This window comes from Felis catus, chromosome B4 (genome assembly GCF_018350175.1).
Source record: "Felis catus isolate Fca126 chromosome B4, F.catus_Fca126_mat1.0, whole genome shotgun sequence".
In the NCBI taxonomy this organism is placed as follows: domain Eukaryota; kingdom Metazoa; phylum Chordata; class Mammalia; order Carnivora; family Felidae; genus Felis; species Felis catus.
The window spans coordinates 25537661-25565260 of NC_058374.1; the positions used below are offsets into that span (position 1 = coordinate 25537661).

The window sequence follows — 27600 nt, forward strand, 5'->3', positions numbered from 1 at the left end:
TCTTTGAAATTTGAAGACAAAAATGTTGTATGGAAGAACTTTTCTGAACTTGCCAGGCAATTGGCATAGTATATACATCAGTCTCTCTTGCAATTTCCTTGGAAACCTATTGTTAAAGCAGAGTCTTTCTGTTATTATTTTAGAAGGTGTAAGAGCCAATCAAGGGGATTATAAGATTTTTTTTAAATATTACATTGCTATTAATTTATGAAGAGAGAGAAAAGGGATTTCCCAGATATGTTGAAGTCCCAAATTACTTCAAAGCTTACTTCAAGGAGACGAACTAGAGTGAGCCCAAACTGGAAACTTAGATAGCAAAATGAATGACATAAATAGGAAAAAGAATAGGAGGCTTCTATTTCCAGCTCCAATGAGATAATTGAGAGAAAGATGGTCTTCTTATTCTAAATGATGGGACAAAATGTGTTGAGCCACTATTTTCAGAAACTGGGCAACAAATAGTGGAGAACTGTGATCCCTGGAAAAAAAGAACTAGGAGGTGAACCATAGAACCATTCTGACCTTCTTGGGGACATTTCCCAGACTGCAGCTCAGGAAGGAGAAACTAGGAGAAGCACAGCATTTTCTCTAAGCTGAGAAGACCAAGCCGAATTAAGGGGGAATGAGGTGGCCGGAAGATGTGAAGCTGAGTGCCAGAGAGGAGGAAACTATGGAAATAAAGTGCTTCAGAAATGTGCACAGGGCTCCCTTCAGTTTGTCTTTGAATACTCAGTCATAGATTTGGAGGAGGAACTTCCATGCCGTCAGGCAAAGCCTGTCTGGAGTCCTTTATTAAATACTTAATCACACATGCATGGGATAAAACTCCATGAGCAAAACAGAATTAGAGAAATATATGCCAAAAAGTTGCCAGAGCTCATTCAGAGCTGGGGGATGTTTAAGTTTTGACCGGCCAGACTGCAGAGTCCCCATTGACCCCTTGGGGCTTTCAGTAGGAATTCCAGAGAGTTTTGCCTAATACTATGGCAAAATTATCCCTGGACTAAAGACTACTCTAGACTTGCCATAACAAGGCTTAAAAACAAGTCTTGAAAGGATCAACCTGGTATATAAATTACTTCCTGTCAGATCAAAGTCCAGTACTATTTAAAGGAAGCCAAAAAATCTAGTACTCAACAAATATACTCTCCCAAGGTCCGGCATCCAATAAAAAATTACTAGGCATGCAAAGAAGTAAAATATGACCCATAGCTATGGTAAAAATCAACAAATAGTAAATAGTAGCCAGAATCAATGATGGCTCTCAAGTATCATCACCTCCTGATATTCATACTCTTTAGTCTCCTTGCACATTGAGTTAGAATTAGTTGTTATGACCAGTAGGGTGCATTAGAGGTGCTCTTGTATGACATTCTAGGCTAGGATAATTGGATCACTTGTTCTGGGAGAAGCCAGCTGCTACATCACAAGCAGCCCTGTGATGAGGCCCACATGTAGAGGAACTGAGGCCTCTCCCAAATAGGCAACCCAACTTGCCAGCCACATGAGTTAGCCACCTTGAATTTCCAGTCAAGCCTTCAGATATACGTGTCCCCAGATGACCTCTGACTAAATCTCATGAGAACTGCAAGAAAGTACATCTAATCAAAGCCATTCCCCAATTCCTTAACCACAGAAAATATGAAAGACAATAAATGTGATTATATTTTATGCCACTAAGTTTGGGGGTAATTTGTTAGGGGATAATAGAGGACTAGTATAGACATTGGTACTGCTAGTATAACAGAACCCCAAAAATGTAGAGGTAACTTTGGGACTGAGCAAGTAGGGAAAAACTAGAACATCTTTTTAAAAAAAACTTTCATTAATATTACAAAAAAATTTTTTTAAGTTTATTTGTTTTGAGAGAGAAAGTGAGCAGGGGAGGAGGGACAGAGAGAGAGAGGGAGGGAGAGAGAATCCCAAGCAGGTTCTGCACTGTCACCACAGAGCCCAATGTGGGGCTTTAACCCACAAACCATAAGATCATGACCTGAGCTGAAATCAAGAATTGGACACTTAACTGACTGAGCCACCCAGTCGCCTCATAAGGTAGAACGTGTTAAGGAGACTTCTAGTGAAAGGCAAAAGGCCTTGGAATTGCTATTAACAACCCTGTGGCCCTCAAGGAGGTTGCCACAGAGGCCATAAGGTAAGTGAGAAGAATATTACTGGAGACCGGTGAAAAGAAAATCCCTGCTCTGTGGTGGCAAAAAGTTGAGAGGCACTGTTCCATGGGGTATCATGAAACCTAGAAAAGACGCTGACTGGATGATTAAACTAAGAATCTTTTTTTTTTTTTTTTAACTTTTTAAAATGTTTTATTTTTGAGAGAGAGAGAGTGAGTAGGAGTGGGGGAGGGACAGAGAGAGACAGGGACAGAAGATCCAAAGGAGACTCCATGCTGACAGCAGCAAGCCCATGCAGGGCTCGAGCTCACGAACTGAGAGATCATGACCTGAGCCGAAGTTGGACACTCAACTGACTAAGCCAGCCAGCCACCCCCAAAAAAGTAAATTTTAAATAGGAAACATTTCTAGGAAAACTCTGTGCCCAGATGATTTCACTGGTGAATTCTACCAAACATTTAAGTAAGAAATTGTATCAACCATATGTCATATATTTCAGAAAATAGAAGAGGAATATTTTCCATCTCATTTCCTGAAGGCAGCATAACCCTAATATCAAAACCTGAGGAAGACATTACAAGAAAAGGGAATGGTAGACCGATATCCCTCATGATCATAGGAACAAATATCACTGACAAAATATGAACAAAACAAAGACAGCAACATATGAAAATAATAATATGCCATGACCAAATGTAAGTCATCTTAGGAATGCAAAATGGTGTAATATTAAAACGTCATTCAACATAAATTGCCACCTTCACAGATTAAAATAAAAAAATGACATGATAGTCTTCATAGATGGACAAAAATTATTTGACAAAATTCAATACCCATTCATGGTAAAACATCTCAGCAAACTAGGACTAGAAAGGACCTTCCTCAAACTGATAGAAATAACTATGAAATATCTCCAGGTAATCATCATATTTAATGATGAAATATTGAACATTTCCTGTAGAGTTGGGAACAAGGCAGTGAGATGTGGCCTTTAGAATGTTTTCCCACATTTTACTGGATGTTTTAAGCAGTAAGCCAAGTAAGAGATAAAGATTATATTGGAAGAAATAAAATGGCCTTTCTGTGACCTTTACATAATTGCACAGATAAAAACTACTACAGAAACTACAAAGATCCACACAAACTAATAAATGAACCTAATGAGGTTACACATATAAGGTAGGTATACCAAAATCTATTGTATTTTTATGTAGTAGTAAAAGCAAAATGGAAAAGGAATTTAAATTTATTTACAATGCCATAAAGATAAAAATATTTGGAAGTAAATCTACCTAAATCTGTAAGATATTCCTGAGAGAAATTAAAGAAGACATAAATAAATGGAGAGATAAACCATGTTCACAGATTAGAATACTCCAAATGGCTAAGATGCCTATTTTCCCTAAATTGATCTGTGGATTCACCATAACCCAATCATGAACCCAGAAGGCTTTCTGGTAAATTGACAAGTGATTCTAAAATGAGTATCTAAAGGGGAAGAACCTAGAATAGCCAAAGCAATTTGGAAAAGAAGAAAAATGCTGGATAAATTATACAACCTGACTTCAAGAGTTAATATATAGCTTCCGTAATCAAGGCACTGTGGCATTGGCTTTAGAACAAACAGATCAATGCACAGAAACAGAGCCACACACAAACTGTCAATTGATTCTTTGACAGAGGTCCCAAATTAATCCTATGCTGAAAATGTAGTCTTTTTACTAATGATGCTGGGACAACTGGATGGATAATTATTATGGGAACATAATGAACTTTTATCCACACTTCTCAACAAATATAGATCTATGGATCATAGACCCAAATGTAAAATTAAACTGTTAGCCTTGAGAAGAAAACATGGATGGATTTTTTTGTGATCTTAGAATAGGCAATGACTTCTTAGGGAGGACACAGAAAACACTAGCCAAAAAAAAAAAAAAAAGTAAATTTGATTTCAAAACTTCAAAAACTTCAGTTTGTCAAAATACAACATTAAGAAAAGGCATACAGGGGCGCCTGGGTGGCTCAGTCAGTTAAGCGTCTGACTTCAGCTCAGGTCATGATCTCGTGGTTCATGAGTTCAAGCCCCGCGTCAGGCTCTGCGCTGATGGCTCAGAGCTTGGAGCCTCTTTCAGATTCTGTGTCTCCCTCTCTTTTTTTTGACCCTCCCCCGTTCATGCTCTGTCTCTCTCTGTCTCAAAAATAAATAAACGTTAAAAAAAAAAAATTAAAAAAAAAGAAAAGGCATACAAAGCCCCAGACTGGGAGGATTAATAATAAGTTGTACTTTTACATAATAATGATATAGGAAGTATAATGAAATTAATATTCCATTTATATTATAGTATATAAAATACTTGAACTCCAGGCATAAACTTCTAACAATGAAACAAAAGCTGTCAGCACAGAGCCTGATGCGGGGCTCGAACTCATGGACTGCGAGATCATGACCTGAGCCGAAGTCAGATGCTTAACTGACTGAGCCACCCAGGCGCCCCTAGTAAAGACATTTTAATGTAAGACTAATTAGTTTTTCTTAGGATATTTTAAATAACATTTTTAAATGGGATTTCCAAGCCAAGGAAACATGCCTTTGTTTTTAGTTTATTGACTATTTCAAATAGTGTGTTTTTACCAGATTGGATTGTGGCAAGCAGGAATTCTATAATTGGTCTTTGATTTGTTAGTGGATATTCAAACAAACCTTCAAAAAAAGGTTAAGAATACTAGAATAAAAATTAGGCCATGAGCACCTCCAAATACCATAACAAGAAACATAATCTTAAAAAATGTCCTGAAGATGTTAGCTGCAGATAAAACACACACCCCTATTACTGTTGAAACTGCACTTTGTAACACTGGGTAGCCTAGCAGATACAATGCCTCAATTATTTTTTGGTTTACTGAGGGCTTAGAACTGGAAACAAATGTGTAAGAAATGTGTGCAGAAAAATCGAAAGAAAACCCTATACAAATGACAAGATTAATCATGGATATGGAATCAAGATTGACATTCCAGAATGCCATGAACCCTGTTACTCCCACAATCACAGAAGCAATAGCAAAAGTTACCCACAAGGAACACAGTGGGTGAGGAATTAGCAATAAGGAAACAATGAACCTATGTTCATGTTGAGGATGCAACAATGACATTTCGAACAGTGTTTTCTAATATTGCAGTGTACTGATCAAAATATATGAATGCTGATTGTACACCATTAGGGGAATTTCACACTTTTCGGCTATGCTTCGTAACTGGAATAACATCATCTTATTGGTTGAAGAAGAAACGCCGATGGTCTGAATGAAGCCCCAGGAAGCAATGATTTCATGTGAAGATGAAATATTAATATCATACATAAAAAGTGGAAAATTTGTTAAAAAACTGGGCAAACTGTTTATAAAAGTATTCTTATCATTTACATCTTGCCCGCTATTTTCCATATATTGCACATACTCTTGTAACCAAAACTCTGTAACATTTTTTTCTACATAGTCCCTGTTTTCCAAATCTACCAGACATTTTTCCAGTTTTTGCCTAGCATCTTTATCCCAGTAGTCAAGAGTTTCAGTAACAATAACCATAACCCTGGGGCCATAATCTGAAAAATGTTCTTCTACATTAAAAAATGGTGTGACGTAGGAATCGTCACTTGCCAAATTTCGAAGGTCTAACACTTCCTGCACTTGGAAACACCCATATATACTACTAATGATGTACAAAATGTATAGAAGCACTACAAAAAACTTGGACTCAGTGCTTGTGAGAAAAGGGCCAAAATAGTCTCTGAAGAACAGATTCATTGGATGGACATCAGTTTCTTGTTCATCTGGGAGAGAATCACATGGGACACAGCAGGACTTTTTAAATGAGGAACACTTTTGGTCAGGAGTTTCTGGCTTTTTCAACCAGCGTAGACAGACTACTTCTCTTTTACCATCCAGGGCCATAAACGCTCCAAAACAGGTGATGTTATAAAAATAACAAAAGAACAGGGTTGTTCCGGTATAAATGCAAAAGTATTGTACGGACCTGAAAGAGGTCATCATCCCTGTATAGAAGGCCAGGACATTGGCGATAGTGGTGATTGTAATGGACACTGCCACTTTGGAATAGACACTGGACAGCCGCTGTTTGATATTATCCATGAGGCTGGTCTTCTACCAGGCAGAAATCATTATAAACATATCATCAACCCCAACACCTGTTAAAAAAACAAAGAATATTAAATATTAACTTTAATATTTAATATTAATATATCAATATCTATGAAAAATTAAACACATAAACTCAAAGCATCTTCTTTTTCCATCTCTTAGGTCTTATTTATCTTGCCTGATCTGTGCTTGGATACTATTACTTTCTCTGTCACTTTCTCTGGTTGCTTCTGAATCCACAACAGAAGTCACTCCTTCCTCTGTAATAACTGTGTGCTTTATTCATACTCTTATTATTTGTACATAGCACAGGATACTCTACTCCTACTCTTCATCTAGGGTGTTGTAATGAGTCAGGAAACCTATTGTAGGTGTTAGTCGAAGCAGGATTAGCATTGTATCTTTGATTCTACTGGATGACTTGAAAGACCATTTTCTCTCATAAACCATCTTAATGAATGCACAAACACACGAAGCCAACATTCTGTTGCTTAAAATATAAACTGGACTTATCTATTGTACAGTTAGCATATAACCAGCAATGTTTTCACCTCTCTCAAGATTTCTACTAGAGTTGACACTACTTTCACTCATGTATACCTTTGTTTCCATGTATATTGATGCAAACTCAATAAAATAAATAAGGAAATTAACTGCAATAAAATGCTGATCTAATTTCAATTTGGGGGGATCTTGTGCATGGATTACATGGGAGGGTACTGGGAATTGCAACTTTGCCTCTGATGTTTTACGGGTATGATCAAGAAGACAGAAGAATCTGTATTGACACAAGTCTAAACATTCTGTCATAAACTGCATCCTGACATCCCATGGCTTACCAGCTTTGAGGATTTCACTTGGGCTCAGCAGCACAAAAGGGAAGAATCAGAAGTACTAGGGACCAAGAATGAACTCTTGATATGTATTAGGTATTGAAAAACTAGTTTTGTGATTTATAGAAACTTATTCAGAAATTGTCCTTGAACACTTCTTGAGTTGCTTAAATCACACACACACACACACACACACTCCTATGTACACACGGACTATTCAGTGCTGGTTTATATTAAATCAGTTATGTACACTTTAACTATAGTTATTCATGGCTGTGGGGAATACTGAGTGACTGAGCATGGGTGTGTACTAGGTAGGTGGGTCCTGAAGAGTTAGAGTAAATAAGTTGACATCCAGCAAACAGTTTTTCCACAGTGTCCCCATGGAAACCAAATACTATTCCTTCCAAGTTCCTTACTTTCTAAAATATAGAATGTATAAAGAAGATGTGGTTTATATATACAGTGGAATACTACTTGGCAATGAGAACGAATGAAATCTGGCCGTTTGCAGCAGCGTGGATGGAACTGGAGGGTATTATGCTAAGTGAAGTAAGTCAGACAGAGAAGGACAGATACCATATGTTTTCACTCCTATGTGGATCCTGAGTAATTTCAGAGAAGATGACGGGGGAGGGGGGAGGGGAAAAAAGTTACAGAGAGGGAGGGAGGCAAACCATAAGAGACTCTTAAATACTGAGAACAAACTGAAGGTTGATGGGGGGTGGGGAGAGGGGAAAGCGGGTGATGGGCATTGAGGAGAGCACCTGTTGGAATGAGCACGGGGTGTTGTATGGAAACCAATTTGACAATAAATTTAACAAAAAATAAATAATTGGTATCTCTTTAAATTAAAAAAATAAAATATAATATAAACACCTTTGTTTTTCATGCTTATTGTAAAATAAATTCTGGAAGTACATGAAAATGCAGAGAAAAAGTATAAACAATAGTAATTCCACCCTGCATTTTTATGTATATCCATCCAGAATTTGCTCTATACAAATATGCACATATAACTGTATCTCTCTATTTCAAACACCTGGTTTCATAGTCAGCATTTTCCATTTAACATTATATATCTACCTCCTTTTGAAGACTGAATATGATTCAAAAGTACTAGTATGCTGTGTTTGAGTTGACCAATCCCATGTTGATATTGAATTAGGTTTTCAAAACTTTTCTGTTCTAAATAATGCTGAAATGAACATACTCGTTCTGCTCTTTGAGCACTTGTCTAATTGTTAAGACAAATTTCTAAAAATGGAATTGCTAAGCCAAAGATATTTGCTGTTTGATGTTTAAATCTTTTGATTTGCTGCAAAATTGAATTTAAAAAAGTGTGTAACAATTTGTAATTTTCTCCCAGCAGAATGAGTATTCATTTATATACAACCTTCCTCATATCTTCAATCTTGCTAATATTTATTAATTTAATAAGAAGACAAGGTATCTCACTTTTGGTTTAATTTGCATCCATTCATTAATTGAGAAGTCAAATTATTTTTTCCCTCTACTTCCAGTGATTTATAGTTTGGATTTTGGATGTGTGTGTGTGTGTGTGTGTGTGTGTGTGTGTGTGTATGTGTGAACTGCCTATTCATGTCTCTTGTCTCTGTTTTTCCATTTGGGGTACTAGATTTTTCTGCCTCTAAACACACATACTTCAAGTTGATTTTCTTCTCTCCTGTCACCTCATTTTGGATCTGTGGAGCCACCTGAATATAATTAGTTTGCTTAATCTAACATAAATTCCTTCCCTTATCTACCCCATACCCCCACATACACAATGTGTAGCTTCACATTTGGTTTTACTCACCTAGAATAAGAAATGGTGAATTTGCAACTATGATCACCAATGGCACCCCAAAGTACAACATCAGGCCAAAGCCGTTCACCACTGCCAAGGCAGCAGAAATCACTCCAAAGGTTGCAGCCCACATTTTGTTTCGTACACAGTCACACCTGTACATTTGGAGGGAGAAATCATGGAATTTGTGGTGGTAGCTTCCACACTGAAATTCCATCAGTTTATAACATTCTCGACTTGGACATCTGTTCAGAAAGCTCTTGGGCAATAATTCCCATACCTGTCTGCTGAAGACCTTTAATTCCCAGACACTGTCCCAGACCAAGTGGGAAAAAGGGCGGAGGGAACAGAAAAGCTGTGAATCAGTACTTTTACCAAACTTCTGAGCAATTCTTCTGCAGCTGGGCAAGCACAAATTCACTCACCACCAGTTCAGAGCCATAAAGATATACCAAATTCTTCAGATGGTTAATTACACCCTGATCTTCAAAGGGTATAAATGGAATACAACAGCAAAGGGAGGGCAAGCTCTAGCAGAGAAAGTATCCATATTCAGTGCTCTTTTCACCCACCCTTGACTCCAAGTAGCCACAGATGCAATTCTAAACAGCTCTTGAATTTCAAAACCAGTTCAATATGTATTGTGATTAACAAAATGTATGAAAGTCTTCTCCTAAAATGTTTTCAGGATTCTTGTCTACTGGTGAAGCAGGCTCTAGGAAAGTTGCTACTAATTACAAAAGAATTAGAAATGTAGTCCATTTTTGGGGCGCCTGGGTGGCTCAGTCGGTTAAGCAGCCGACTTCGGCTCAGGTCATGATCTCGCGGTCCGTGAGTTCGAGCTCCGCGTCGGGCTCTGTGCTGACAGCTCAGAGCCTGGAGCCTGTTTCAGATTCTGTGTCTCCCTCTCTCTCTGACCCTCCCCCATTCATGCTCTGTCTCTCTCTGTCTCAAAAATAAATAAACATTAAAAAATTTTTTAAAAAAAGAAATGTAGTCCATTTTTAAAAAAAAGTTTATTTATGGGGCGCCTGGGTGGCTCAGTCAAACAACTGACTTTGGCTCAGGTCATGATCTCACGGTTTGTGGGTTTGAGCCCCATGTTCAGCTCTGTGCTGATGGTTTGGAGCTGGGAGCTGCTTTGGATTTGTTGTCTCCCCTCTCTCTGCCCCTCCCCTGTTCACTCTCTCACACTCTCTCTCTCTCTCTCTCAAAAATACATGTTTAAAAAATGTTAAGTTTACTTATTTATTTTTGAGAGAGAGAGAGCACAAGTGGGGGAGAGGCAGAGAGAGAGATGGAGACTACCAAGCAGGCTCCACACTACCAGTGCAGTGCCTGATGTGGGGCTTGAACCCATGAACAATGAGATCATGACCTGAGCCAAAGTCAGACACTTAACCAACTGAGCCACCCAGGTGCCCCTCTAGTCCATTTTTAATAACACAGCCTGTGCCTTTTTCTTTGCTGGACCAACAAAAATGGGAATATATAGGCAGCATTTTAAAGTATGGATTCAGCACTTTACCTACCCAATAACCACAATATTACATTTGAAAATATTGACAACCACCCCTGGTTTTATATTTTGCTTTTTTGTTAACTGCTTCAAAACAATGACTTATACTTGTCTCTAGATATTTTTAGGAGGAGAGAGAAACTAAGTTTGGATTGAAGACTAGGAGAGCCAACTATGGAAACAGAAGCACTGATTCTAATATAGCAACATGACCATGACCTTTAGGCCAGACAACAGTAAAATAGCTAAACTTTCTTATTCTGCAAAAAATTTCTACACCATGGTTTTATTTTTTTCAACACACCAGTGCTATGAGTTAAACTCAGGGCCCCAAACCAACCACATGTGCAAAATTCAAGACCAAGAGTAAAATTCCTTGTTAGAATAAAATTTGATTATAATTAATACTTTCTTAAAACAACAATGTTGGTTTATAGCAGTTTGAAATAAGAAAGTAACAAAGATGAACTTTGAAATCAGAAAGATGAATGAGTTACATATGACATTCCATCTTTCAAGTCTCTGGATTTTTTGGTATAAAATTTTCAGATGTAAGGGAGGGAGTGAAGTATATTATTGCCTATAGTGACTTTATTTTGACTACGTGCTGAGTTGACTTTGTCTAAATGATCTTTAATGTGCAATACACAATGGAAGGAAAGATTTGAAGATGGAACACTGTAGGAGTTTGGTGAATACACTTGCAGATATTCCGGTCTCCAAGAAAGATTTTTTTTTTTTATTTAAAAAAAAATTTTTTTTTAACGTTTATTTATTTTTGGGACAGAGAGAGACAGAGCATGAATGGGGAGGGGCAGAGAGAGAGGGAGACACAGAATCGGAAACAGGCTCCAGGCTCTGAGCCATCAGTCCAGAGCCTGACACGGGGCTCAAACTCACGGACCGCAAGATCGTGACCTGAGCTGAAGTCGGACGCCTAACCGACTGCGCCACCCAGGCGCCCTGAAAGATTTTTTTTTAAAGTTCATTTCTCTTGAGAGAGAGAGGCTGACAGAGAGAGACAGAGAGAGAGAGAATGGCAAGCAGGCTCCACACTGTCAGCGCAGAACCCGAAGCGGGGCTCAAACCCATGAACCACGAGATCATGACCTGAGCCGAAGCCTAGAGTCAAGACGCTTAGCTGACAGAGCCACCCAGGTACCCCTGAGAAGGATTTTGTTTTAAGCAGTTTATCAGAATGACCTAGGGAAGTCTTAGAACTTTAGATCTCCTGGAACCTGGCTATGCAGATCCTGATTCAGTAGGTTGGTAGGGAAGCTGCAGAATCTTTATATCTAAAACCTTCCCCATATGACTCCAGTGCAGGCAGCAAGATGGCCAACCTTCTGAATTTTTTATTTACCTGACAGGGAAGGGCTAAATTAGAACTTATTATACTTAGACAACAATCTATATGTTTGGTAAGAGATCCACATCTTCCTCCAAAGGTAATGATGTTTCTCATAAGTAAACAACAGTTTACAGTGTATTTGAGAAGGGAAAGATTTTCAAGCTTGTTTCAGAAACAGATCTAATATTTGGTGTAAATGTTGTCATGTCCAAAATATGAGACAATTTTGAAGGAGTCAAGAAGATCAATATACCACTACTTGCTGTAGAATGAGGTTCAAGCTAGAGCATATACTTGAAAAAGTTTGTTCATATGACTTCACAATCAGACAATAAATACGGAACCCTAAAATAGGTGCAAATAAGGGTTCTATGTGAGGTAAATGCATATGTGCAAGGATAACCTTCATATGTAAGTGTAAATGAGTCGGGCAGCATGGGCAATGTTTTAGGGACTGTCTAGGAGGCTGTTGCCCAGACCAGAGATAAGAGATTCTCAGTGCTAACAGAGAGGTAGGAGTGGGAGATGTCCTAGGAATTTACAAACACACTCAAAGGAGAATTGGTTTTATTTTAAAGCCTAGAGAAGGCACGTATTGAAGCATTGTGGCAGCAGCTGTGCCTTAAGGATTCCCCTCTTCCTTTTCTTTTTCTCCTTGGACATGCTCCAACTAACTTAGCAAGATGGGAAGCAGGAAGAGAAGGGATAGAAGAGGGCTGGCGAACCAACAGAATGGGGGAAGATATTTGCAAATGACATATAACATAAAGGCTTATTATCCAAAATCTATAAAGAACTTACCAACTCAACACCTGAAATAATCCAGTGAAGAAATAGCCAGAAGACATGATTAGACCAAAGAAGGCATCCAGGTGGCCAACAGACACATGAAAAGATACTCAACGTCACTCATCATCAGGGAAATACAAGTCAAAACCACAGTGAGATACCACCTCACACCAGAGTGGCTAAAATTAACAACTCAGGAAACAACAGATGTTGGCAAGGATGTGGCAAAATGGGAACCCTCTTGCACTGTGGGTGGGAATGCACAATTGGTGCAGCTGCTCTGGAAAACAATGTGGAGGTTCCTCAAAAAATTAAAAACAGAATTACCCTATGACCCAGAAGTAGCACTATAGGAATTTATCCAAAGGATACAGGAGTGCTGATTCATAGGGGCACATGAACCCCAATGTTTATAGCAGTGCTATCAACAATAGCCAAAATACAGAAAGAGCCCAAATGTCCATCAACTGATGAATGGATAAAGAAGATGTGGTTTATATATACAATGGAATACTACTTGGAAATGAGAAAGAATGAAATATTGCCATTTGCAACTACGTGGATGGAACTAGAGGGTATTATGCTAAGCAAAATTAGTCAGAGAAAGACAAATATCATGTGACTTCACTCATATGAGGACTTTGATACAAAACAGATGAACATAAGGGAAGGGAAGCAAAAATAATACAAAAACAGGGAGAGGGACAAAACATAAGAGACTCTTAAATATGGAGAACAAACAGAGGATTACTGTTGTAGGAGGAGTTGTGGGAGGGGGGATGGGCTAAATGGGTAAGGGCATTAAAGAATCTACTTCTGAAATCATTGTTGCACTATATGCTAACTTGGATGTAAATTTTAAAAAATAAATTAAATTTAAAACATTTAAAAAAGAAGATGTGGTTTATATATACAATGGAATACTACTTGGCAATGAGAAAGAATGAAATCTTGCCATTTGCAACAATGTGGATAGAACTGGAGGGTATTATGCTAAGAGAAATAAGTCAGTCAGAGAAAGACAGATATATGTTTTCACTCATATGTGGAATCTGAGAAACTTAACAGAAGTCCATGAGGGAAGGGAAGGGTAAAAAATCATTTCAAACAGAGAGGGAGGCAAACCATAAGAGACTCTTAAATACAGAGAACTGAGGCTTGATTTCTCTGGGGGGTGAAGTGAGGGGGGGGTGAGGTGAGGGGAAAATGGGTAATGGGCATTGAGGAGGGCACTTGTTGGGATGAGCACTGGGTGTTGTATGTTAAGTGATGAATCATGGGAATCTATTCCAGAAGCCAGGACTATACTGTATGTTAGCTAACTTGACAATAAATTATACTCAGGAAAAAAAAAAGAAGAAGAGAACTGGTAAGCTCCTTTCTCTCCATTAAGGGCTATCCCATGCAGCATGCTCTAGCAAAGGGTGCTGGAGGGCACCTTAACTTTAAATCAAGTTACCAATTTTGTTTATTACATGGACATGGACATGGACATGGACATTTGAACTCTGACTGGAGGATTTTGTCCTACCTACTAATGACCACAAAAGTCACATGGCCTGTCTGAGTTTTCATGGGGCAGAGGAAGAACTTGCTCTTACCTACAAAACTTAAAGGGAACAAAGGGAGACAAAAATAAAGTTGCATTATGTTTATACCTCATGAGTCCTATGTGTTTCATATTCTGGTTACATAAACATAAAGTCTTCAAAGACAAATAAATATAAATCATTTTCTAAGGGTGTCTGGCTGGCTCAGTCAGTTAAGCATCTGACTCTTGGTTTCGGCTCAGGTCATGATCTCCTGGTTTGTGAGTTCAAGCCCTGTGTCGGGCTCTGCTCTGACAGCGAAGAGCCTGCTTGGGATTCCTTCTCTCCCTCTCTCTCTGCCTCTCTTCTGCTCACTCAACCATGCTCTCTCTTTCAAATTAAATAAAGACTAAAAAAATCATTTTCTAATTGCCTTCAGTATAAGATTTTCTGTACTACTGTCCATAATTATTAGTAAAGATAAGCAAGAATTGATATAAATTTGTATATTCAGAACCAACTACCTAGTAGGAAAGTTTTGTCAAGCCAATTGTTGGTACCTTGGAGATTCCACACTAGGTTAACATTATTTTTATACTCTAATGACTTTAACAAGCCTGAATTTGGTCTTTTTTCCTTCCCATCCTTCCTCCCCTATTTTCTCCCTCCCTCCTTCTCACCCTTCCTTCTTAGTTTTTTTATTTTGTTTGTTTACTAGGAAATGTGGTCTTTCTTTCCAAAATAACAAAGTTGTGAGGTAGTTTATTAACTCTAACGAGATACCCATCATGGTTAACTCCCTCTACCTATTGGGGCCTTATTTTTCTCTACCTTAAAATCTAGAGAGTTGAATTATATCATTTGCTCCCAAACCCACCTATACAGGAGAATCAACTAAAGACATTTTTGAAATATAGATTTTCAGACTGAAACCCCAGAGACTTGATTCAATAGGTGGCTTCAGAATAAGTAGGTGTAGAGTCCTCTCTGGAACTCTGCTGTGAGAATCACTCAATTAATATATTCTATGGGGTTACTTCTAAAACTAAATACTGGTATTTGCTGATATTTTCAATATTTTAGCTTTCTGATTACAAGAGCCCAAACTAACCTAATGCCTAGATAACAATTTTTAAGTGCTTAACAAGGTAAACCCCACATCCGAACAATGGGGACACCCAAGTCAATTAAATTAGAGATTAATTTTTTATATAGTTAAAAGTACTAGTTCAAATTTATACAGAAATATGGACTTATTTAATTCTATCAGCATATCTGCTTCCAAATGGAACAATTAGTCACAATTGGCACAATATGTAAAGTAAAAAACATATGCCAAATCAAACAAAACTGGCCGTAATTTATTTATTTGTTTTTACTATTCCATCTGATTGCACACTATTGCTAATGGGGGGTGGGGAGAAAAGAAAGTTTAAAAAATAAGAGTTTAGTGCTGGATGTCAGCAAAACATGGAGTAGGAATTTCCCAAGTCTCATCCCGACAAAGAAATATAGAAAAACGGGCATATATTTTCAGAATTCTGTGAACTCTGGAAAGCAGTCAAAAGCTTACAGCAACTAAGCAAGTGCTAAATGAAAGAAAATCAGGGGAGTACTTCAAAATAGTAGGAATGTTTTATAGTGATTTTACATGCCCTGTCTCCCTCTCCAGTGTGATAGTAGTCTTAAAGTGGCAGTGATCATAATGTGGCAGATGTGTTAAAGTGGCCCCAGTCCCAAACTGTCCCTAAGACAGCAGGGATCTTAAAGTGGTAACAGCTCATGTTACCATGATGGAGCCATTTCCCTGTTTTTGGAGGAAGCAGAGCAGAGATTATTCCTAAAATATTTTATATGTCTGTTCTAACCTATTTGGGGGCTACCTGAAGGACTGATGCAAGGCACTCCTCTGTTTTGTCTAACTCAAAACTCAGGTTGAGAAAGCTGGAAACACCACAAGTTGAATTAACAAACCTCATGTGCATAGAGCAAAAGATTATAGCTCAAAAATACAAAAGACTGCCTATGGAAAAAGATGAGGAGCATTTCTCTGGGAATTTAGGATATTAAAAAGCACTCAGTTATACTGGGGAATTTAGAAAATTACCCAGGGCAAGATGTATGCTCAGAAAAGACCAAAGAAGACCCTAAGCTTTCACCTAGGGCTGATCCCTAGGTACAGTGTAAGTCTTGGTAAGTGTTGGAGGTTCCAGGCACAGAACCATTTTGCAAACACTGGGAGAGCTCCTGGCATCCAAGGAAATCTATGTCAAAACACTAGCTAAGGTACAGAAACTTCAGTGACCACAAAAAACAAAAATTACAGTCTTTCAATAATAGTTTCGGAAAATCACAAAGAAAATGGACCACTAATCTTAAATAAACACATAGGAAAACAACAGAAAACCCTGGGGAAGGTGGAATCTGATTTCCAGTTAGCCAAATGTCCAGTTTTCTACACAACCACCACCACCACCACCACCGCCAACAACAAATCACAAGGTATATAAAGATAGAAGAGAGTGTGGTTCAAAATATGTGTGAAACAAAATAAATAGACAGAAATCATCCTTGAGGAAAGACAAAGCTAGGACTTACTAGACAAAGACTATAAACACTTTTCTAAATATGCTTACAGAGCTAAAGAAGAGCTCTGACAAGGAAATAAGAAAAACAATGTATGAGCAAAATAATAATATAAAGAGGTAGAAATTTTTTAAAGGAACCAAACAGAAATTCTGGAACTGAAAACTACAGTAACTGAAATGACAGAAAACAAACCCAAAAACACTAGAGGCATTCAACAGTAGGTCTAATAGGCAGAAGAATCAGTGAACTGAAAATAGGACAATTGAAATGTATGGAGTCTAAGGGACAGAAAGAAAAAAGGATGAAGAAAAGTGAGAAGAACCTCAGAGATCTGTGGGTCTACCAGCCAGTAGATCAACATACATATTATGGAAGTTCCAGGAGAGAGAGAAAAGGAGGCAGGGGGTGCCTGGGTGGCTCAGTTGGTTGAGTGGCCGACTTCGGCTCAGGTCATGATCTCACGGTCCGTGAGTTCGAGCCCTGCGTCGGGCTCTGTGCTGACAGCTCAGAGCCTGGAGCCTGTTTTGGATTCTGTGTCTCCCTCTCTCTGACCCTCCCCCGTTCATGCTCTGTCTCTGTCTCAAAAATAAATAAACGTTAAAAAAAAATAAAAAAAAAAAGGATGCAGGAAGAATATTTAAAGAAATAATGGCTGAAAACTTCCCAAATTTGGTAGAAGATATGAAGCTGCAAATCCAAGAAGCTTAATGAAGTTCAAATAGGATGAACTCAAAAAGACCCAGACTGAGAACATTGTAATCAAATCATTGAAAGCCAAAGGCAAAGAGAGTCTTGGAAGCACTGAGAGAGGAGCAACTCACCAAATATAAGGGACCCTTAATAAGTATAAAAGCTGATTGTTTATTAGAAACCATGGAGGCAAGGAGACAGTGGGATATTTATAGTGCTTAAAGAAAAAAAAAACATCAACAGAAAATTCTGTATTCATCAAAACTGTCCTTCAAAGATGAAGGAGAAATTAAGACATTCCAGATAAACAAGAGCTAAGCAGGCTTGTTAATTAGACCTGCCCTAAATGAAATGGTAAAAGGAATCCTTCAGGCTGAATAGAAAGAACAATAAAAAGTAATGCTAAGCCATATGAGGAAACATAGGTCTTGGTCAAATATAACAGCAAGTATAATTATATTTTTGGTTTATAATCCTACATTTTATTACCTACAGAATTTAGAACATAAAAATAATTATAAATCTGTTATCGGGCATAGAGTGTATAAAGATATAATTTGTGACAACAACAACATAAAGAGTGGGGGACAGAGGTGTATAGAAGCAGCATATTTGTGTGTTTTTGAAGTTAAGTTGGTATCAGTTTAATGTAGATTGTTTTAAACTTAGAATTATATGAATCTCCATGGTAACCATAAAGAAAATCTCACAAAATCATTGCAAAAGGAAATGAGAAGAGAATCAAACAACTCATTAGAAAAATGGAAACTAAACATAGAAGAAGGCATAATGGATGAAGTAAGGGATGAAAAAACTGTATGATACACAGAATACAAATAGCAAAATAGCAGAAGTCCTTCCTTGTCAGCAGTTATTTTAAATGTAAATGGATTAAACTCTTGAATAAAAGGGTAGAAATTGACAGAATGGATAAAATAACATGATTCAACTATATGCTGTCTACAAGAGACTCATTATAGACCCAAAGACATAAATAGATTGAAAGCTAAAGGATGGAGAAAGATATTCCATATAAATATAACCAAAGGAGGGCAGGATTGAATATACTTCTATAAGATGAAATAGATTTTATTTTAAAAACTGTTAAAAGAGACAAAGAAGGGCATTTTAAATTGATAAAAAGAACAATTCATCAAGAAGATTCATCTACAAACATATATTCACTGCCAATAGAGACCCAAAAATGAAACAAATATTAACAGACTTGTAGACAGAAATAGATGGAGAATTCAATATGCCACTTTCAATAATGCATAAAACATCTAGGCCAATAATCTATAAGGAAACAGAAGAAATGGACAACACTAAATAAATTAGACCTTACAGAGATATATACAACACTCAACCCAATAATAGAAGAATATACATTATTCTCAAGTGAACATGAAACATTCTCTGGAATAGATAATATGTTAGGTCACAAAACAAGTCTGAAAATGTAAAAATATTGAACTTACCCAATGTATCTTTTCAACCAACAATGGAATGAAGCTACAAATCAATAATAGAGGGAAAACTGGATAATTCAAAATGTATGGAAATTAAGCAACTCACTATCAAATAACCAATGGGTCAAAGAATAAATCACAAAGGAAATTAGAAAATACTCAGCAACAAATGAAAATAAACACACAGCAAAACATAACTTACAGGATGTAACAACACCAGTGCTCATAGGTAAATTTATACTACATTAAAAAGAAAACAAAGGTCTTCAATCACCTTATGGTACTAGACATCTCGCAGAAATAGAAACAAAATAAAACAAAACAAAACCAAAGCTAACAAGGAAGGAAATGAAAAGATTAGAATAGAGATATATACAATTGAGACTAGAAAAACAATGGAGGGAACCAACAAAGCCAAAAATTGGTTATTTAAAAAGATCAACAACTTGATAAACTTTTATCTAGAGTGACAAAGAAAAAAGAAGATAGAAATAACTAAATCAGATATGAAATTGAAGACATTACTACTAACCTTAGAGAAATAGAAAGGATTATAAAAGAACACTATAGGGTTGTCTGGGTGGCTCAGTTGGTTGAGCTCCTACTTCGTCTCAGGTCATGATCTCATGGTTGATGGTTTTGAGCCCCGCGTGGGGCTCACTGTTGTCAGTGCAGAGCCCACTTTGGATCCTCTGCCCCCATCCCCCTGCCACCTCTCTCCCTCTCGTGCACTCTCTCTCAAAAATAAATAAACATTAAAAAATAAAGAATACTATAAACAACTTATGCCAACAAACTGTTTGAAATGCACAAATTTCTAGAAACACATAAGTGACCTAAACTGACACAAGATGAAATAGAAAATCTCAACAGACATTGAATAAGTAAAAAGACTGAATCAGTAATCAAAACCACCCCAAAAGAAAAGTCTAAGACCAGATGGCTTCACTGGTAAATTTTACTAAACATGTAAAGAAGAAGTAACACCAATCCTTCTCAAGTCCTTCCAAAAAGTTGAAAAGGAAGAAACACTCCCTAACTCATTCTATGAGAACAACATACACTGATACCAATCCCAGACAAAGATTACAAGAAGAAAACCATAGATCAATATATTATGAATGTAGATTCAAATGTCCTTAATAAAATTCTGCAAACCCAATTCAATAGCACATTAAAAAGATTATACTCATTACCAACTAGGATTTATCCCAGAAATGCAAGAGTGGTTCAACATGGGAAAAATCATCAAGTAACATATCACACTAATAGAACAAAGGATAAAACTACATGATCATCTCAATAGATGCAAAAAAGGCATTTGACAAAATCCAACACCCAATTATGATTAAAAAAAAACCCTCAAAAACAAGGAATAGAAAGGAACTTCCTCAAAATGATAGGGACCATTATTCTGAATATCTAACAATATAATCAAAAGTGAAAGACTGAAAGATTTCCCTTCAAAATCAGGAACAAGATAAAGATGCCCACTTTCGCCAATGACACTTGACATTGAAGTGGAAGTGCTATCCAGAGGAATTAAATAAGAAATGGAAATAAAAGGAATTCAAAATGGAAATGAAGAAGTATAACTATCCCTTTTCACAGATTACATGATTCTATACATGAAAATTCCAAAGAAACCACAATAAAACTAATAGAGTTAATAAACAAATTGAGCAAAGGTGCAGGATACAAGATCAACACACAAATACCAGTTGTGTTTCTATATACATGCAATGAACGATCCAAAAATGAAATGAAAAAAGCAATTCCATTTAGTGTCTAAAAGAATAAAATATTTAGAAAGAAATTTAACCAAGGAGGTGAAAGACAGAAAGCTACAAAAATTTAGTGAAAGAAACTAAAGAAGACCTAAATTAATGGAAATACAACGTCAGTTCATGGGGAGGAAGACAGTATTGTTAAAATGTTAATCTCACTTAAAGCAACATACAGATTCAACACAATCTTTATCAAAATTTCAATGACCTTCCCCCCACCCCAGAAATGGAAAAGTCAACCCTCAAACTCATATGGAATTGCAAGGAGTCCTAGATATCCAAAATAATCATGAGAAAGATGATAAAAATTTGAGGATTTCCAGATTTCAAAACTCATAACAAAGCTACAGGAATCAAAACAGTGTGGTACTGGCACATCAACAGACATGTAGGCTCATGGCATATAATTTAGAGTCCAGAAATAAACCCATACATCTACAACCAATTGATTTTTTACAAGGATGCCAAGTCCAATCGACTGGGAAAGAATAGTCTGTTCATCACATAGGACTTGGAAAACTAGATTTCCAGCAATCAACATGGAAACATGGATTTTCACATGGATTTCCATGCACAAGAATGAAGTTAAACCCCTACTCACACTACATATACAAAAGTGAACTAAAAATTGATCAACAACCTAAATATGAGGGCTAAAACCATAAAACTCTTAGAAGGAAACACAGGGCAAATGTGCATGACATTGAACTTGTCAATGGATTCTTGCATATAAGTATATAGCAAAAGAAAAAAATAAGATAAAGTGGATTTCATCAAAATTAAAAACTCTTGTGCGTTAAAGACATTATCAAGAAAGTGAAGAGACAATACACAGAGTGGGAGAAAATATTTACAAATCATATATCTGATAAAGGTTTAATATTTAAAACATACAAAATACTGAGGTGTCTGAGTGGTTCAGTCAGTTGAGTATCCGACTTCAGCTCAGGTCATGATCTCATGGTTTGTGGGTTCACGCCCCACATCAGGCTCTGTGCTAGCAGTGTGGAGCCTGATTGGGATTCTCTTTCTCTCCTCTCTTTCTGACCCTCCCCCATTCATATTTTTTCTCTCTCGAAATAAAAAAAATAAACTTAAAACCAAATATACAAAGTACTCACCAACAATAGGACTCAAAAACAAAAAGACAACCAAATTAAAAAATGGGCAAAGGACTTGCATAGACATTTCTCCAAAGATGTACATATGGCCAATAAACACATGAAAAGATACTTAAGATCATTAGTAATTAGGGAAATGTAAATCAAACCACACTTTGTCACTATTAAGTTGACTATTATCAATAAAACAAAAAACAAGTGTTGGTGAGGATGTGGAGAAATTGGAACCTTTATACATTGCTGGTAGGATTTGGCAGTTCTTCAAAGAACTGACCATAGGGGCGCCTGGGTGGCTCAGTCGGTTAAGCAGCCGACTTCGGCTCAGGTCATGATCTCACGGTCTGTGAGTTCAAGCTCCACGTCGGGCTCTGTGCTGACAGCTCAGAGCCTGGAGCCTGATTCAGATTCTGTGTCTCCCTCTCTCTCTGCCCCTCCCCTGTTCACGCTCTGTCTCTGTCTCAAAAATAAATACACGTTAAAAAAAATTTTTTAAAAAAAGAACTGACCATAGAATTATCACACCACCCACCAATTCAATTCCCAGGTATATACTGAAAATAATCGAAAACAGGAGCTCAAGAAACTATTTGTACATCAATGTTCGTTGCAGCATTATTCACAAAAGCCAAAAAGTGGAAACATTCCAAGTGCTCATCAACAGTTAAGTGTATAAACAAACAGTGCTGTATGTATACGGTGAAATACCAGTCATAAAAATGAATGAAGTTTTGATACGTGCTAGGATATAGAGGAACCTTGAAAACATTATGCCAAGTGAAATAAGCCAGTCGCAAAAGTACAAATATTGTGTGATTCCACTTATATGAAATCCCTAGAATAAGCAAATTCATAGAGATAGAAAGTAGATGAAGGTTAGCCGGGACTGGGGGGAGGCCATGAAGAGTTACTGCCTAAGGGTTATACAGTTTCTGTTTGGGGGGATGGAAAGATTTAGAAACAGACAATTGTGGGGCGCCTGGGTAGCTCATAAAGCGTCCGACTTCGGCTCAGGTCATGATTTCCCAGTTTGTGGGTTCGAGCCCCGCGGCGGGCTCTGTGCTGACAGCTCAGAGCCTGGAGCCTGCTTCCAATTCTGTCTCCTTCTCTCTCTGCCCCTCCCCCACTTGTACTCTGTCTCTCTATCAAAAATAAATAAACGTAAAAACATAAAAATGAAAAAAAAACCCCAGATAGTTGTGATGGTTGCACAACAGTGTGAATGTAATTAATGCCACTGAAATATACACTTAAAATGATTAGAATGGCATATTTTATATCAATTATATGTATTTTGCCACCCAAAAATATCTATTAAAAAGAGTTAAGAAACAATGAAACCATTTTACCTGTAGCATGATATGATTGCAAATAATATGATTAGAAGGTATGCCAAGTGAAACAAAGGGATCACTGTCATCAAAGTTGCTTCAAATTCCAGTTGTCTAGAAATTGATGTAAAGTAGACCATCTGCCACAAAAATTTACTCAAGTAAATAACTTTTCATTCCAATATTTGTGTGAGTCACAAACCCTACTGAAACACTATAGCTTACTGATTGAAACATGTTAAGATTTAGTAAAAGATCAAAATATGTGAATCGTGATTTTAGAATAAAGAAGATTAACATAGGTGTGCTTCTTCCCACAAATCTGTGGCACGCTTTCTAAAGTTTCTTTCAGAAACCCAAGGTTTAAACCTCCTGAATACACAAAATCTGAGATCTACCTAAGATTGTGAAACCATTCATAATTACAGAAATTGTGGCTGTTTCTAAAATTTTAGTAGGTCGTTGTCTTTTACTATTTTAATTTCATCGATATTTCAGAAGGATCTGGTATTTTTCCAATAGTTGTCTCACTTTGACCAGGCTTATTCACAACTATTAGTTACAGAATAGCTAGCATGTGCCTGGCACTAGGCTATATAACTTACTTGGTAAATGGTGAGCTAATTCTCTTTTCAATAATACCGTGGAACTTCTTAAAAGTTTGTTGCTTTTATTCAAATGAACTCCAAACACATTTCAGGGGGTTCCCCAAAATAGCAAAGACTTTGAGAGTAAGGATTTTAAAGTAATTTGACTGGAAAACCTGATGATCAATGTCTGCACTGAGCAGACCTACCTTAAGGATGTAGGATTTGTGTTTTCCACCAGAATATTATTAAGGATTTATGCTGTGTGGCATCCTTTGGTGTGTAAGATTAAGGAAGTTGGATTAAGTGCCAAACAGAGTAGAGCACTCCCAGCTGCAAGTCAAGGACTCCATCAAATAATCCAGGAGTGCTACTACTTGGAAAACGTGTTCTTACCCCTCCCACCTTCTCCCGATCTATAAAACTCAGCCTATAAACCCTCCCTATAAAACTCAGCCACCAGATACCTGGATCCTCTTTAAGGCCAGACGCTTTTCAATGTTGCTAAATTGGTTCAGGAAATGGATCAACCATTTCTTACTACGCTCGTTGTCCTCTCGATCCTCAGTTTTCAGGTAGTAGAGCAACCTCACGGCTTTGGCTTCCAGGAGTAACTGGTTCATTCCCATCCTCTCGCCTAAGAAGGTTCCTCCAATGGTGTCAGCCAGGTAGATGGGCTGACTGGTGTGGTTGTAGATTGGGAACGTGACATTTCTCAGGTCGAGGTCCCTGTTCATCTGCCAGGCATACAGGAGTGGGTTGGAAGGCACGCAGAGACCCTGGTGCTTGGCACACACCTGATTGTAGTGGATCTGGGTTCCGTTTTCCCCCATCGCATACAGATCCTGGATCACGTCATCCACTTTCCTAACTTCTGATAAGATTGCTGGTTCTAGCAGGGAGGTCGTGTTGGAGACCGCTAAAATACAAGCGAAATTGACCTCGGTGCTCTTCCTAGAGATGGAGAAGCCATAAGAGTCGTTGGCGGTGAAGTGTTTCTGCACAAAGCGCCTCTCGGCCTTGGCCGGGCTCCCTATTGGGGTGTACTGCTCCTCGAAGTTTTCTTCTACATCCTTGTCAGGTAAATCAAACCGGTGCCCAGAGCGGCCATCAGCACCATGGGCACCAGCAGGAAGATCCAGGGGTGCGCGCCCACTTCGCATCCCAGCCTTCGGAAGAGGCAGGAGAGGGGCGCCTCCAGACAGTCGGTGTGGCAAGGGGGTCTCTCAGACATCCGGTTTTCCGACGGATATGCAGGCAGCGAGGAATCCCCCCTCACTGGCACCGGATGTGAATGGGGCGCCCCAGAGGGCTCTGGCAACTGCCCTAAAGCCCAGGTCATCTCGGGTTCCTGTCTTCACCCAAGAACTACTCTTGACTCCTGCTTGGAGGCCGACAGCGGCTCTGAGCCCAGCCTTGCCTCGGGTTGCCGCTTCGCCTCTGACCTGGGCCCCGGCTCCTCCGCTGCGGGCTCCGGCTCCACGGCGCAGGCGCCTCTGCCTCCGCCTCCTGCCGGGCCTCTGGCGCCACCTCCCAGGGACTAAGGCTCATTTCCGGGAAGGAAACGCCAGGGTCTCAAACGAGACAGCAGATTAGAAAGCAGCCACTGGACCAAGCGCCCATCTCTGGTTTCCTGGAGAAATTCTACGGAAGTCTGTTTGAGTTCCGGCTGCTAGCGCCCGGATCCTGAAGGTTCGTTGGGAAGCACGTGTTTTGACTCATAGCCCAACTAGCCCCAAATTTGTCTGTGGCATGCCGGATGCTCCCAGGAAGTTAGTTAGTACACAAACACTACTTAACGGTAAGATGCGTGCCTCTTCTACAAGACTTACACACACACACACACACACACACACACACACACACACACAAATGTGGTGTTACCTTTTCGGGGAGCATCCAGTAACACAGTTCTCGGGTAAGGTGAACCTCGTACACCTGGTTTAATGATTCTTTTTGTTAACTACAAACGTAACATATATTCTTCTTGTAAAAAGTTAGAAGTAAATAAGTGGGCTGAAAAGTGGGTATTTATCTTGGGTCTATTCCACCCACAGTTCCCAGGATGGAGGGACCCCTGTGTTCATGTCACCATTTTTTTTTTTATTAAAAAAATTTTTTTTTCAACGTTTATTTATTTTTGGGACAGAGAGAGACAGAGCATGAACGGGGGAGCGGCAGAGAGAGGGAGACACAGAATCAGAAACAGGCTCCAGGCTCCGAGCCATCAGCCCAGAGCCTGACGCGGGGCTCGAACTCACGGACCGCGAGATCGTGACCTGGCTGAAGCCGGAAGCTTAACCGACTGCGCCATCCAGGCACCCCTCATGTCACCATTTTTACGAAAACCTTTACCTACCTTTTAACATTCACGCAACCGAGAAGCAGGTCTTGAGCGGTTCTTAAGACTTATGAAAATTGCTTGCCATGTTTTTCATGGTTGGTAGTCACCTAATATTATTGTGATTGTGTTTTTATGTGGGTAGGTCTAGCATTTTAATGAAATCTCCAGATTGTAAGAGTACGAAGTCCAAGAGTTTAAGAAAGATATGTTTAACAGTATTTTCAAGGAGAAAGAAATAGGAGATTTTGTTAAGTTGCGTCTCCAGAAAGTCATTGTTTGAGCGACCTTATTAAAATAACCACAAGATGGCACCCGTTTTCTATTTTAAAAGTTATGGTAAAGGAAACTGAAGATTCCTTCTCTCTTTCATCTGTGTTTCCAAGTCCTAATTATAGCTACATCTTGAGTTCATCGCTGGTGTGCTATAAACCTAGTGGCTTCTGTATCACATTTAATGTCTGTAGATAGAGGAACTGATCTGAGAATTCCATTTGTTGAACCATGTCTACATTCTGGTGAGAATGGCTCAGCTGTTCTAAACATTTAAGAGGAAATGGTAGGGTGAAGGTGTTCACAAGTACTCTATAATGTACACATCCAAACACAGGGCCTCTTCCTGCCCATCTTTATAAAGTATTTCTCTAGCACAACATCAAGGTGTGTTTTTCATCTCAAAACACAAGTAAATTTCTACAATTGCTCCTAAATCAGGCACTGTGAAGTGCAAATAAATTCTATAGTAAAAATATGTACCCTGGGATTTGATTTTATCTAGTTTCTTCATTATAGATTATTGATCCCAGATTATTTTATTAATCTCGTTATCTAGATTACTAATGTTTGTGCGGGTCTAGAATGTCAATCAAAAATACCACTATTAGTTATTTTCCACCAGTTTTTCTGTATCATTTCATAAAAGGAGTGTAGCATTTCCAAAATGAGCTCATCGCCTGTTTTTGAGTTATAAAAGCCTGAAAGGCTCTGAAAGATTGGTTTCAGAACTCTACACTTCTCCAGGCAAAGCTGTAACATGGCCTAGAAGTGACATGGCTTCTAATTAAGGAAGACTCTAAAGGCTCTTCCTTTCAATTCAGGAAGACCCTCTGGCCTTCAATTTGAGAATGGTGTCTACTGTGTCAGGATAGGATTCTCCATACTTCAGAAAATGCCTTTTGTATGAGGAGGGGACGGGAATTGGGAATTCAAGAATATAGTTTAGAACTTAAAATTTTATCTAGTCTATTTCTTATCCACCTTCAGTCTAGATAAAATGAAGCAGACAAAGCATTCCTTTTATCTTCTATCATCATGTAGATTCCATTTCCTTCTGTTCCCCAGTCCTTCTCAAGCAGCCCCTGTGCTCCATTTTTTTTCTCTTCTCTTCCCTTCTCTTTTGCTTCCCGCCCCCACCCCGGTGCCCAACCACCCCTTCTCCTTTTCTAATACCTATTCTCTCACATTAGCCAAACTGAGTTTGATATTAATAAAGGGAATTTTATTTTTTTATTAAAAAAATTTGCCCATTAATATTTATAAGATGTTTCTGTTTTAACTGTGTATTTTAGTT

The 27600-nt window shown here is 38.3% G+C and overlaps 1 protein-coding gene across 1 annotated transcript; it reads right to left on the reverse strand.

The window, feature by feature from the left end:
- Positions 1–4717: 4717 nt before the first annotated feature.
- Positions 4718–25654, reverse strand: PTCHD3 (patched domain containing 3). Its single transcript, XM_019835808.3, is given in 7 exon segments — positions 4718–5252; positions 5254–5333; positions 5336–6334; positions 8940–9085; positions 23121–23242; positions 24157–24759; positions 24762–25654. Coding segments are annotated over 7 exon segments (2637 nt in total). The 5' UTR covers positions 25032–25654; the 3' UTR covers positions 4718–4835.
- Positions 25655–27600: the final 1946 nt, after the last annotated feature.